Raw genomic sequence first — 13,751 nt, forward strand, 5'->3', positions numbered from 1 at the left:
CTGTTGGAGCTAGCCTGCCTCTCTAGTAGGATTAATACATATAAAATACATAGCAATACAGGAAATGATTCAATAAAATAGGCACCAAAAGAACATCAAAAGAATATCAAATAGCAAGTGACAATTATGCAAGAAAACTTGAAGAAAGTAAGGTGGCTATATATTATACAGATGGGCTATACTATACAGTACTATAATAAATATTGTCCAAAATCCTCTGATGCACATGCTGTGATGCACTTGCTATGATTCAGTAATTGCTTTTTTTTTAAAAAGGACAAAAGTTGATCACAAATCTCATGATTAGTACAAGAACAGAAATAGCTTGTTGATGGAAAAATAGAGGAGGGCTCTAGAGGAATGGATAAAAGTCTAGAATATAATTACTTCAGTGCTGATTGAAATTTATTTATTTGGTTTCAGAACATAAAAATACAGGTGGACTTCTGTCTACGATATTTACTTCTATATTTACACACTGTAAACTTTTTCCTAATGGATTAAGATGTGTTAAACTAGGAGGAAATAAAATGTTAGATTCAGCAAAAAATGAAAGGAGATGCAAACAATATAGGAATCACATCAAACAATGGTGAAGGAAATTTAAGCATATTAAAGCATTGTACTTAAATTGAAAAACTGTGGTTTGTGATTGGCCATCAAATTGGTATCAGAAACCATAGGTTCAAATGAGTTTGGAGCCTATGGATTGCCCTAAGTGTGTTTGTGTGATGTTTGAATAGAACTGTGACACCATCATTATGATCTTGACTCCACTTCCAGAGTCTGATGTACCAGAAGGATAATAGTGAATATAAGAGGCTGAGTGCTGGTAAAACAAAAAATGACAGTAGGCAAGTACTTTAGCTCTGTGGTTTAAACCGTGGTTTGCATTTGGAAGCACAAGCAGATTTCTGAGTTCTGCTCTCCATGGTTTGGTGTGGTATTTGTACTGATCCATAACCTGCTAGATAATGAATTCCTCAATAAGGGCACAGTTCCCTTATTGTGTAAGGTTCAGATTTTAACTCTGAAATCACATTTCTGGAAGTTATTTCTTATTAAGTTGCAATTTCTGTTAGATAGAAATGATAAAGGTACACAGATGGAGTTGCAAATTACAGTTCTGTTTAGTTCAGAAGTCATGAGAAGACATAGGAAAAAAAGCATACATCCTTGAAAAAAGTTATTATATGTTGGAATTGATCCTGATTCTTCTAGCTGGGTAAAATACACTTGTCTGCTAATCCTTCATCTTTAATATTTTTGCTTAATGTAGTTAGCAGAGAAAGAACTTGTTCCTCTTGTATCTGTTTAATAAGAGGCTTTTCACTGCTTTTTGACAGGCATTCATAGAGACAATGTTTGCAAGCAAAGCTCCAGTGGATGAAGCATTTCTGTATGCTAAGGTATGTGCTTTATTGGATTATGAAAGAAGCATCATAGTCTTTCATTCAGGAGATTTTTCATTGAACTGTTAAGTTGCAGTCCTATACACATTCATCTGAAAGTTTGCTCCCACCGAATTCAGTAGGACATTTTTCTAAATAGACATCTAAACCAACAGTGAGAGGTTAATAAAGGTCTTTGATCTGCCAGTACTAAGCTTCTTTGATAAAATGTTTTCCCTCTTTTTAAAGGGATTAAAAAACATGGCTGAATCTTCAGAGAAGATTAGGGTGAAACCAGATGACTACTTAAAATGTTGGCATATGTTAGTCCAAAAGCATTCATTCCCTTAGCCTTTCCCATACTTATTACCATACTTGGACACTTAAAACCATGGTATACTTCACATATACTTCAAGAGATACCTCACATATACTTGTAAGTGTGGCTATGATCACCCTTACCAAAACAACTGTATGAACGTTTCTCTGTTACTCATCTGACAGACCAAGAAGCTTTGCTTCCTTCCATGAGGAACAAATTAGAACATAGAGCTTGCAATGAAGAAGCTTATTAATGACATTAGGAGTGTCTCCAAGTTGTCTATGTTTCTTTCATCTAATTTAGGAAATCCTTTGACTGACTTGATGCTCTTAAGAAATCAATATCTGGCAATGGAAATGGGCCAAAGTCAAAAGCATTGTGCAGCAGATCATTCTAACCAATGGAAGAATTGTCAGGGCCAAGAGGGAGAGGTAAAAAAAGGTGATTTAGCTTCTTAAAGACAATCACTAAGTTCTGGGCACTTAGCATGTGTCTAATAAAAAAAAAACCAGTGATCTCATGCTTTTGTTGTTCCATGGGATGCCAGATGCTTTGGGGTTCCTCTGCTATCGAGTCCATTTCTGTATTTTTCTTCCAAGGATCTTAGAATAGACTTAGGTTACTCTATTTTTTCTTCACAGCAAATTCCGTAGTAAAGTGATACTGATCTAAAGCCACCCATCACTGAGTAAAAAATTGAACCTACATCTCTCTAAGGGTAAAAAACCAGGGCTTAAAAAGTATACTTTTTTGGATTACAGCTCACAGGAAACCCACCTGCTGGCTGTTCTGGATTGGGAATTCCGGGGTTGTTATCCAAAAAAATAACATTTCCACATTCTGAAATTATTTCAGCATTGTATCTTCTACACTCCATTGGTTTGCTGTGCTATGCATGTGCAAACAGGAGCTTTGTAATTCTGAGTCAGAACTGATAAATTTTCTTATTTTTCAATTTGGTCATTACAGTTTGAATTTGAGTGTCGTGCTCGTGGTGCTGACATTTTGGCTTACCCCCCTGTGGTTGCAGGTGGCAACAGATCCAACACCTTGCATTATGTGAAAAACAACCAACGCATCAAGGTATCCAAATAGATTCTAATATTCTGACTGCAACATACTGACATTTGATCCCAATGAAACTTGCTTGACTATTTAAACATGTTTTACTCTAATTGATATCTACTAGTTTATGCAGCCTGTGGAGGTCAAATGTCTGCTTCCTGAGTTAGTACCTTCACCGGTTCCTGGCCTAATTATCAGAAAAATTCAAGTCATAGCTGCATTAGTCTGGAAAATCAGTATTCAAAGGGGTCACCTTTAGGCCTAACTGGAAGAAAGAAGCGGGGAGTATGAGCTTTAGTACAACTGAGCCTCCTTCCTCAGATGCATGAGGAAAAAAAATAGTGGCCATCAATGTGCACATCCAATTTAAAAATCAGATTAAAATATAGGGTGTTTGAAAATTAACTTTACCATTTCAATTGCATATAGAATTGTAATTGTAGAGATTTTGAAGTCGAAGGCTTTCATGGCTGGCATCCATAGTTTGTTGTGGGATTTTTTTGGCTAAATAATAATAATAATAATAATAATAGTAATAGGATTTATTTATATGCCGCCCAATCATTGGGAATCCGGGCGGCTTACAACAGAGGGGATAATAGATGGTTCCCTGCCCTCAGGCTTACAATCTAATATGGCCATGTTCATAGCCCGAAAAAACCCACAACAAACTATGTAGAGATTTTATCTATTTCATATTCTACCTTTCCTCAAAAAAATGGATTCAAGGGATTTAGACACCCTGTATTAAAGATTTTACTACAAAATGTTTATTATTGGTAGTGTTCCTTCCAAAGTAAGCCTAGACTGAAATACTGTGTCCAGCATTCCATTCCATGTGCAGCTTGGCTTCTCTGTTCTAGAATGCTGACCTCATTGTGACTTAAACTTCTTGTCTTAATTTTTAATATAGAAATGTTAAATGTAGAAATAACTTTTTTTCAGATTTTCTTATGAATTTCTTTTTCTTAGGCAATTTGGTCTTCTTCTTATATACCTTCAAGTCATTTCTGGCTTATGACTACTCTGTTATGAACTATCACAGTTTTTACTAGCTAAGATTTGTTCAGAGAGCACTTCCTCTAAATTCGTTCATATATGCATCAGCTGTACATAAAACAACAGTTCTTCAAATCGCTGGCCGGAACATCAGTGGTCAGTAAGAAATAGCCTTATCACAATATAAAAAGAAAATATTCAGCTATAATGACTGAATAGTCATGGTATAACCAGAATACACAATTGTGTAGCTTTTCTTTTCCTTGTGTGGGAGTTCCTTAAGAATTTTGAGGTACAGTTTGAATTTTCCATTTTGATTTAAACATCCATTTTTTTCAGGTTTTTCAAGTGATCAGGATGCTTTGGAATATGTAAATTAAACCCAGTTTTCCTGGATCATGGGGTATTGTCCTGTGAATCAATCAACTCTTACTGTGTATATATTGTACTATTTATCATTAATTCTGAGTATCTTCAGTTTCAGTTGACTGACAGAAGGGAAGAGAAGTTAGTGGAAGTAATAACACTATGTTTACAAGTAGAAGAAAATATTCCTGAGAATAGAGTTCACTTTAAAGACACTATAGAGAAACTAATATCAACTGCATTATTGCTTCTACTATATATACAGCTGGCCCTCCATATTTGCAGCTTTGACTTTTGTGCCTTTGATTATTTGTGGTTTTGATTAATATGTTCTCTCTAGGAATCTCTAGGTCCTCCAGCGCAACTCTGCAGGAAGCTGGCTATAGAGTTGTGCTGAAGAACCTAGAAGTTCCTAGAGAAAACACTTCTCTAGGCATTTGTAGGCCTTCCAACATGATCAACGTCTGGCAGATGTTGACCATAGACTAGCTCTGGAGGACCTGGAGATTCCTAGAGAAGTGTTCTCTTATGTAAAAAGAATAGTGTTTTTTTATTTGCAGTTTTTCCACATTCACAGAGGGCCTTTACCCCTAATTCCAGCGGATGTGGAGGGACCACTGTATTAATTGTTGTGCTGTGGAATCATGACCAAAAATATAACGGGTTTGCAGCACCTGCTGTTCATTAAGGTTGTTCCTTAAAAAGGCTGTTGAGAGAAATAGGATTGGTAGAGAAATCTGTTTTGTTTGTATTTACTTGACCTTTCCTGAATCTAAATGTGCACCAAATCACATAGCTTAGATTTTTTGCATTTCTTCATTTTCTGCAGTACCATTCACCAAGCAAAAATGCATGAAAAACAATAATGGGGGGAAATGCAAAAAAATACATACATGGGGAAAATTAACATGTACTAGATCAAATTGCATGAAAAAATGCTTTATTGGGAGAAATGTGCATGGAAATGTGTACAAAATATGTTTGAATTTTACAGTAAATGTGTTTTTAAAAATCCACAAACGGATTCAGAAGTAGGACAAAAAGAACTTCAAATAAAATGCATGTATTCATCCATCCCTATAGAGAAGCTGGAGTGAAAAAAGTGGGATTATGGATTCTTACCTATTCCTCTCCTTGAATTATTTCAACACATTTCAGAAGCAGAACCAGCCTCACCTCACTCAGGAGTGCTGATGTCTGTCTTATGCAGAATAAATAGTACAGTACCGCTTTTCTAGAAGGAACAGAAAATAATTTCAAACATTCTATTCTATTTATGTATATGTTTAAAAACTGTCCTTCTTCATTCCTAGATCCATTTAAAATAGTTAATTGTAATTAAAACGACAAAACATGTCATCAAAACAGAATAAAGAAGCAAAACTGGTAAAACAAAACTAAAAGATTAAGATGCAGTGAAGGGAGTTGCAGTGTTGGTACCAGTTGCATATCCATATGGAAAGTATTCTGCAGTTGTGGTGCTACAACTGAGAAGGCTTTTTCTTTTGTGGTGTTTGGTGTGTCTCCCATAATTGGAGAAGAGCTTTCCCTGACTATCTTAAGTCATGACAGGCTAATACTCTCATACCGTTGCAATGAACACAATCTTCTTTGTGGGGAGAAATGTACTTCTGTAAATAAAATTTGTATGAACTATATACCTGTCATGCACATTCTCATCTCTGAGTGGATCCTGCCCCAACTTGGCTTGTCTTGGTTTCTCTGAATAGCAAGCCAGGACATAATACTGTATTGCCATGCTGTTGTTTCTTAAGAAAAGTGAATTTCCTAAGAAGTAGACATTCTGTTTCCTTCTTCCTTTCCTTCCAAAGAGACTGATGAAAGTGAACACTTGATGCCAGTCAATCTCTCTAAGTGTGATGCCTTTTAACAGGTGATTAAATAATGACTGGAAAAAGGGAGTCTTTGTTGTTGGGGCAGAGATTTCCCCTATTCTATTTAATTGGTGAGGGGGGGGTATAGGAATGATAATGAACAGCTGAAGCACACAAGCACAGGGGATCCTCTTAGTGCAAGACAGCAGGTGCTCAATTTCTTGGTTAGCATGTTACTGGTGAATATCAGATCTTAAAATAATGTCTTTTATCTGCAACAGTCTCTACTCAAACTTAGGGATTTCATTCACAGCTGTTCTAAAATGGATTTTAACTTCACCAGAACAACAGAATCTTTTGTATGTTTTCCATCCAGTTAAGATAAACCGTCGCAAAGATCACAGCCAGATTAAAAGTAGTTTGACTGAAACACATGAAAAGTGATCCAGGTTGAAGGTGGGACTTTCTAGCAAAATTAGTCTTGCTATATTTCCCCATAAACATCATACTAAAAAGACTAGATTTGTGAATGTCATAATTCAGGTCTTTTTCATTCATATTTTAATAATCAGTCTTTATAGTATAAGCAATCCTAATTCCACCAAAATGTCGCTTTGTTATATTTTGGTGGACATTCACCATCTATATTACAAGGAATTGTTTTATATACGTTACACAGTCTATGAAGTAAAACTCTTTTATTCTTGTCACTGCATGGAGGCAGTCTTATCTTCTTGTTTATTTAGAATCCCCCCTTTTAAAGACAAGATTGCCTCCAAAGATAGCTCAGAACATTTGCAACGCCTCACAAAATTTTCAAATTTAACTGTCATGTGAATTATTTGAAGCAGGGGTGGGCAACTAGGAAGGCTAGGGGGTTGCATGAGTTCCCAAACCCAGGAAACCTTGGAGGATCACATCTCTCTGCTCCAAGTGCTCCTGCAAAATAAATCTTTAAAACTTTTTTTTTGTTCTCTGGGGAGTAGGGGGCATTTTTGCCATCTTTTGGGGGCTTCCCTGGCTATTTCAGACACAGGAAAGGTCTTTATTAACAACAGTAAGTCAGCAGAAGTCATTTCCTTTTCACATTCTGTTTTTAAAAGACTTCTGTCTGTAAGTGTGGTCCAAAAGATACTGCAGAAATAATCCAGTTTGAGACCACTTTAACTGCCCTGGCTCAGTGCTAGGGAATCATGGGAAGTGCAGTTTACTGTGGTATCAGAGCCCTCTGACAGAGAAGGCTAAATATCTCACAAAACTACAGTTCCCAGAATTCCCTAACATTGAGCCAGGTCAGTTAAAGTGGTCTCAAACTGGTTTATTTCTGATGTGTTCTGGGCCTGTGTGTACATGCCTTCAAATCACCTGTTGACTTATAGTGACTCCATTAATTTCATAGGGTTTTCATAGGCAAGGAATACGCAGAGGTGGTTTGCTATTGCCTTCCTCTGAAATATAGCCTATAGGACCTGTTATTCATTGGCAGTCTCCCATCCAAGTATTGACCAGAATTTACCAACCAATTTGCCTTAGGAAGCAGGGAAAAACTGAGGGCATAGTGCAGGGGTAGGCAACCTTTTTGAGCTGGGGGCCGGGTTGCTGTCCCTCAGACAACTGGGGGGCCGAAGCCAAAAAATATATATATATAATTAAATAATTTTTTTTAAAAAAATTAAATAAATAAACCGGGACAAATGTAGGACAAAAATTTCAAATTGAGGGCACTTTTAAAAATATGGAGGACATGCTAAAATTTGCTGTTTTTTTTTTTAAAAATGTTAATATAAATGCATGTTTCGGAGGCTTCTATAGACAATTGCCCCCCTTGCCCGCCGCTTGCCCCCCCTTGCCTGCCTCCTCCTGATAGGCCAAAGGCTCCGGCGGCAATCGGCGGCAGGACTGGGCTGGGGCTGGTCCCAATGCCTTGCCGGGCCATATCCGGCCCACGGGCCGCAAGTTGCCTACCCCTGGCATAGTGGATACAACCCTCATCATAATTTTACCTCCGAAATTGCATCCCCTTGTAGCCACCAGTCCTAACCAGCAGAGTCAGTGGTCAGGGATCATAGACGTAGCAGTCCAATAGCATCTGTAAGACCTCAAGTTACCAATCCCAGTATAAAATATTGTTATAGAAATGAAATTTGTCCTTATTTCAGTATCTGGTAATGCTGAGGAGCACTTATGACACCTTCTGTGAGGTAACAGCTTTGACATTCTTCTGACTGAACATTTCTGATCATTTGAATGAGCACCACTCAGAATTATGTAGAGACTGAAGAAAGAAAGAAAGAAGCCATAGCACACGCACACACACACACGCACACACATAGAGAGAGAGAGAGGTGGAAAATTAGAAAGGTCATAACTGCTACTGAACCAACCAACTTGTTGCTTAATCCTAGTTATAACTAAATATTTATCTGCAGGTGTGTATTTGAATGGCAGATATTTCATATCTAACCAAATGCATCTGAGGAAGTAGACTTATATCAGTGAAAGCTCACGCTACCAACTTTTTTCTTTCAATTACAGTGGACTCTTGTTATCTGCTGGGGTTTGGCTCCAGGAACCCCCATGAATAACAAAATCTGAGTGTGCTCAAGTCCCATTAAATACAGTGGCATAGCAAAATGGCATCCCTTATATAAAATGGGAAAATCAAGGTTTGATACTTGAAATTTATACTTTTTTTTTGAATATTTTCAAGCCATAGATGTTTGAATCCGTGTATAAAAAATCCATGGATAAGGAGGGCCAACTGTAGTCTCAAAGGTGCTATCTTTCTACATACAGATATTTCATTGATGTTAAAAGATGGAACAAAAGTGAAAAAATTAGTTCAAGAACACTGATAATATTTCAGGATTAAGAATTCTTACTTATATTTTATTACAAGTATTTACAGAATGAAAAGATTGGTTAGTGCTTTACCCTTTGCAATGGACCAGGGTGGGAGAAGGATCTGCAGAAAATGGTTGGGCTACAGCTAGAAAATGCAGCTTTAAATTGTCTACACTGCTGTCTAATGAAAATGTGTAGGTAGCTCATCTCACTTGCAGACAGTTGGTTTGTTTTTGAATATATTTTATACCTTTCAGTACCAAGGAGCTGCATTTTTTTTATTTTGTCTTAGGATGGAGAAATGGTTTTACTGGATGGGGGATGTGAGTTCTCCTGTTATGTAAGTGATATCACCCGCACCTGGCCCATCAATGGCAGGTAAGTTTTATGCCTATCAAGTAAACTACCAAGGCACCATTTCCACTTGTCAGAATACTCCAGGGTGCCTCTGGAGTATTCTGGCCCTAAATTCCCCCAACCTGCTTTCTTATGCTGCAGGTTTTCTGCTCTCTCACCAAACAACAAATGCCTGCATTCCCACAGGGTCCCTGTTCTTTACATGGCACCACTGCTTAAGTCAGAACAAAGAACCCAGCCATGTTATCAATGCTAGGGACTTGATTCTCACCCCAGAGTGATTTGTGCCCACAGTGACGGCACTGGGCACCTCTCAGGGTCTATGAGTAAAAGCAGCCACCATGTTCACTGCAAAGAAAGCCAAAAGCCCACAGCAAAAGCTGAATTATTTAAATGTAGGCCTGGGGGAAGGAAGCTCTGCATCAGATGCAGGCACCGTGAAAACAGTCTAAACTCAATTTGGGGTTTTGGTCATGCGTCATGTAAACAGAATGCAGCAACCCTGTTAGGGATGAGCCACCCATGTAGACAAGCCCCAAATTTCTAAGGTGCTGAAAGTCATCTCCTCTGAAGCATCAGAGGAAAGTAGAGCTGAAATCCAGGCATAATTTCTGTACATCTAATTAATTTCCTTCCCTAGTTTCCCACAAAGTGCCTCTGTTTCATTGTCTTTGTTCCTTTAGTTTATTACAAAAGCTTTCAAACCCTATAAAGTTTTTCAAACAAAAGGATACAACCCTTTGGTGATGAGTACTACATTGCAAGAATAGTATCTCAGTACTTCAGAGTGACCTACCTAGAGGTGTACTAAGATAGTGCTGGATTTATTTAAAGAGGGTGGCATTTGCCATTCATAATGCCTTTCTAGAAGGCCTCTTACTTCAGTGGTGGTTTGGGATCATGTGTCTTCCTGTTTATATAATCAATGAAGGGAGGCTATTTCTGGATGAAGACATCATTGCTGATGAGACCTTTTAAGGCTTTCATTTGCGTACAACCTTTTAAAAAAAAAAGAGTGGTCCAAATTCTTTGCCATCGGTTATCTATTGTGGAATTATCCATTTTTATTTTATTTTATTTTAAGACTAGCAGTGGCGAGAAAGGAAGCAAGCAAGTCTTGGTACAGTATTTTAGGATTTGTTTTCGTGACTCCCCCTCCTTGGAAGTCTTTAAACAGAGGCTGGATGGCCACCTGTTGGTATGCTTTGATGGAGAGTTCCTGCATGGCAGGGATTGGACTGAATGGCCCTTATGGTCTCTTCCAATTCTCTGATTCGAATGACTGTGAACATTAAGCAACAATAAACATTGGCAGTGATACACTTTCTTATTTCTGATAGCTGAGATTTTTTTCTGGCATGGAACACCAAAAGTGGTATATTTTAGAGCATTTGAACCACATATAATAATGATAATAATTTGTTTTATTTATATACCGCTATTCCAAAGATCATAGAGGTGAACAGCAAGTAAGCTAATTTGCCCCCAACAGTCTGGGTACTCATTTTAGCTCCCTCCTCGGAAGGATGCAAGCCTGAGTCGAGCTTGGGCCCTTTTGCTGTTCTTGAACTCGCAACCTTGTGGTTTCGAGTGAATGGCTGCAGTACAGGCATTTAACCACTGCGCCACCAGGGCTCCTTATGTATGTGTGCTCCGATAATGTCATATCCATTCCATGCTCTAAAACCTTTAACCCTTTTGACCAGTTTGTTAGGAGTTAGATACCATTTATTTATGATAAACATCCAAGGAAGAGCATGATTTGAAAGATGGGGAGAACCAAATACAATACCACTCAGTATCTAATGTCTCTGTCTGACAGTCTGAAGATTCATTCATACAGTGAAATACTGTACTTCAGAGGTTCATTTTCCATGCTAATGTTTGCATCCTTTTGCCTGATACACAGGAATCAAAATCTTCACATATTCTGTATAACAGAGATGCTTTACAGTTGTAGTGATACAGAAGCAAACTATTCATTCAGAAATTTTCTATCTTATTGTTCCACTTTAGAATGCAAATGAGACATATAATTACATTTAATTTCTACCACTGAAAAAGAAACAAAATACAGAAAACCTCTGCTTGCAAAAAGCTAGCATTTCAAAGGATCAATTTCCTCCCCTCTGTTGTTTTCTTAATGTACTGTACTGAGTTTGGAGGTGTTGACTTACATAGGTGGATGTCCAAAGAGCCAATCTTCCACCTGTATTCTGAAGTGGAACAGTCCCAATGAGCTGTGTCATGTAATTATTTTGAAAATGTAGCATGACCCTTGACTTTCCTCCTTGTTCAAGCTATATACCTCAGGTGATTTGTGTTGGCCTTTCATTCTCAGGTTTACCAGTCCCCAAGCAGAGCTGTACCAGGCTGTATTGGAAGTACAGAAGTCTTGCCTGAGGCTATGCTCTCCAGGTGTGAGTCTAGAGAACATCTACAGTCTCATGCTAACTCTCATTGGACAAAAGTTGAAAGATCTCGGGATCCTGCAGAAAAGCACCAGTGAGAACCATCTCTTCAAGGTACTTAGCCTCCTTATATTTGTATCTGTTCATTTTTCTGCTTTTCTCAACTGGAGAAAAACCTGTTGAAGGGACACTCAAAATTAAAACTACAGTTGGCCCTCCACATTTGCAGCTTTGACTTTTGCAGATTTGATTATTTGCGGTTTTGAATAATATCTTGTCTCTAGGAATCTCTAGGTCCTCCAGCACAACTCTGCCAAACATTGAGCATACGGTTGTGCTGAAAAACCTAGAGGTTCCTAGAGAAAACACGTCTCTTGGCATTTGTAGGTTTTCTAGCATGATTCTATGATCAGCATCTGGCAGATGTTGACCATAGAGTTGCACTGGATGACCTGGAGATTCCTAGAGAGGTGTTCTCTTAGGTTAAAAAAAAGTGTTTTTTATATGTGTGTTTTCCACATTCATGGGGGTCCTTCACCCCTAACCCCCAGCGCATGTGAAGGGACCACTCTGCTGCAGCTTCCTGCTGAGATGGCTGTCAGTGGTCTTTCTGGCATTGTAGCTCATCCAAGAGGGACGTTGTCTTTAAAAAGGGAAGGCTTGCGGTTAAGTACCACTTGCAACCAGCAGATGGCAGAACATTCAGATTGCTCAAGGCTTGCAATTGTTTGATTCTTGACAAGTGTCAATTGAGTGGGGTGGAGATAGGAGGTGGCACTGTTTTAACTTGTCAGTGAGATCGTTGAACAGAATTGCCAGACTGGGGGAGGAAAATGGCTAATTTTCTGATGGCAGTGAGAAGTAACACAAAAGCTTTTTTACACAGGCTATTTTGTTCTCATGAAAACTGAGGAACTGCTTCTGCTTAAAGTGTCTGTTAATGAGTCACTTTGATTCTGCTTAGCTGTGTTAATACTCCACATAACAGGTGTGTTTTTCTTGCTTGGTTCTCTGATGGACAGATAGAAGCACATTGCCATCTTTTTATCACCACTTCCTGGAATGTTGAGAGAGATCAGATAGGTGCAAACATAATCACTTCCTATCATAAGGTAAAGGTTGTTACAAAATAGGGATTCCCATTTAAACAACAGGATTTGTATTTGCAAAAAAAATGTCTTTCATAAACCACTTTTCCATAAGATCTATGCTCAAAGTGTATTTGTATCTGCACGAAATTATTTCGTTAAACAAGTCAGTCACTATTTCTATACCATGAACTGTATGCTCAAAGTGGTTCAAAACAAACCAAGATCATGTTGACCTAGCTAGCTAACAAAGGGAATGACAGCCTAATTGGGCAGCTCTAGCCACTACCTTCCAAAATGTGTCAACTTAACTATGTAAAACTTAAAAAGATTACTTGTAGGGTTACTTGGAAAAGGAATGAGAAGACCAGCAAACATAACTTTTGAAAGCAAACTTGATCAGTTTTTTGATATGATATGAAAATAGAATCATTCTATTTTCGTAATGTGAGTAATGCTAAAGATATTCAGAGATAGGAAAAAATCACTGGGAAAACAAGCAGCTTTAAAATGAAATCTGAATTTTACAGCAAGTTTGGCATAATGTTTGGCATACATAGTGAAAAACTGTGACTGTAGAACATATCATAGAATTGGAAGAGATCACAAGGGCCATCCAGTCCAACCCCCTGCTATACAGGGAATCTAAATCAACGCATCCCCGACAGATGGCCATCCAGCCTCTGTTTAAAGACCTCCAAGGAAGGAGACTCCGCTACACTCCAAGGGAGTTTGTTCCACTGTCAAACAGCCCTTACTGTCAGGAAGTTCCTCCTAATGTTGAGGTGGAGTCTCTTTTCCTCTAGCTTGCATCACTTCAGAAATAAAGATCATTGGCCATTTTGATGGATGTACTATCGTATTCTTATGTTATGTTTCCATCTAACTTAATAATATTTGATACTAATATGATCTCAGTGTGGCAGGAAGCCTAGCTGTAAGTATCTGAGTAATTCTTGGCTCCCACTATTACCCATAAAAGGTAGTTCATGTAGAAAAACCATTCACATTAGAAGGGTAACTGTTACTGAGTTACCAAATGCAGTCAGGGCACATGCCACTGAACCATATTA

The 13,751-nt window shown here is 38.1% G+C and overlaps 1 protein-coding gene across 2 annotated transcripts in view; it reads left to right on the forward strand.

Annotated features, from left to right (window-relative positions):
* Positions 1 to 13,751, forward strand: part of XPNPEP3 (X-prolyl aminopeptidase 3) — a 30,846-nt gene that overhangs the window by 11,005 nt on the left and 6,090 nt on the right. For both annotated transcript variants that reach the window (XM_042468714.1, XM_042468716.1), the window contains exons 5-8: positions 1,347 to 1,409; positions 2,683 to 2,796; positions 9,115 to 9,200; positions 11,521 to 11,704. In XM_042468714.1, coding sequence (XP_042324648.1) covers positions 1,347 to 1,409; positions 2,683 to 2,796; positions 9,115 to 9,200; positions 11,521 to 11,704 — 447 coding nt within the window. The remainder of the gene's footprint in view (positions 1 to 1,346; positions 1,410 to 2,682; positions 2,797 to 9,114; positions 9,201 to 11,520; positions 11,705 to 13,751) is intronic.

Source organism: Sceloporus undulatus, chromosome 5 (assembly GCF_019175285.1).
Source record: "Sceloporus undulatus isolate JIND9_A2432 ecotype Alabama chromosome 5, SceUnd_v1.1, whole genome shotgun sequence".
Taxonomy (NCBI): Eukaryota; Metazoa; Chordata; class Lepidosauria; order Squamata; family Phrynosomatidae; genus Sceloporus; species Sceloporus undulatus.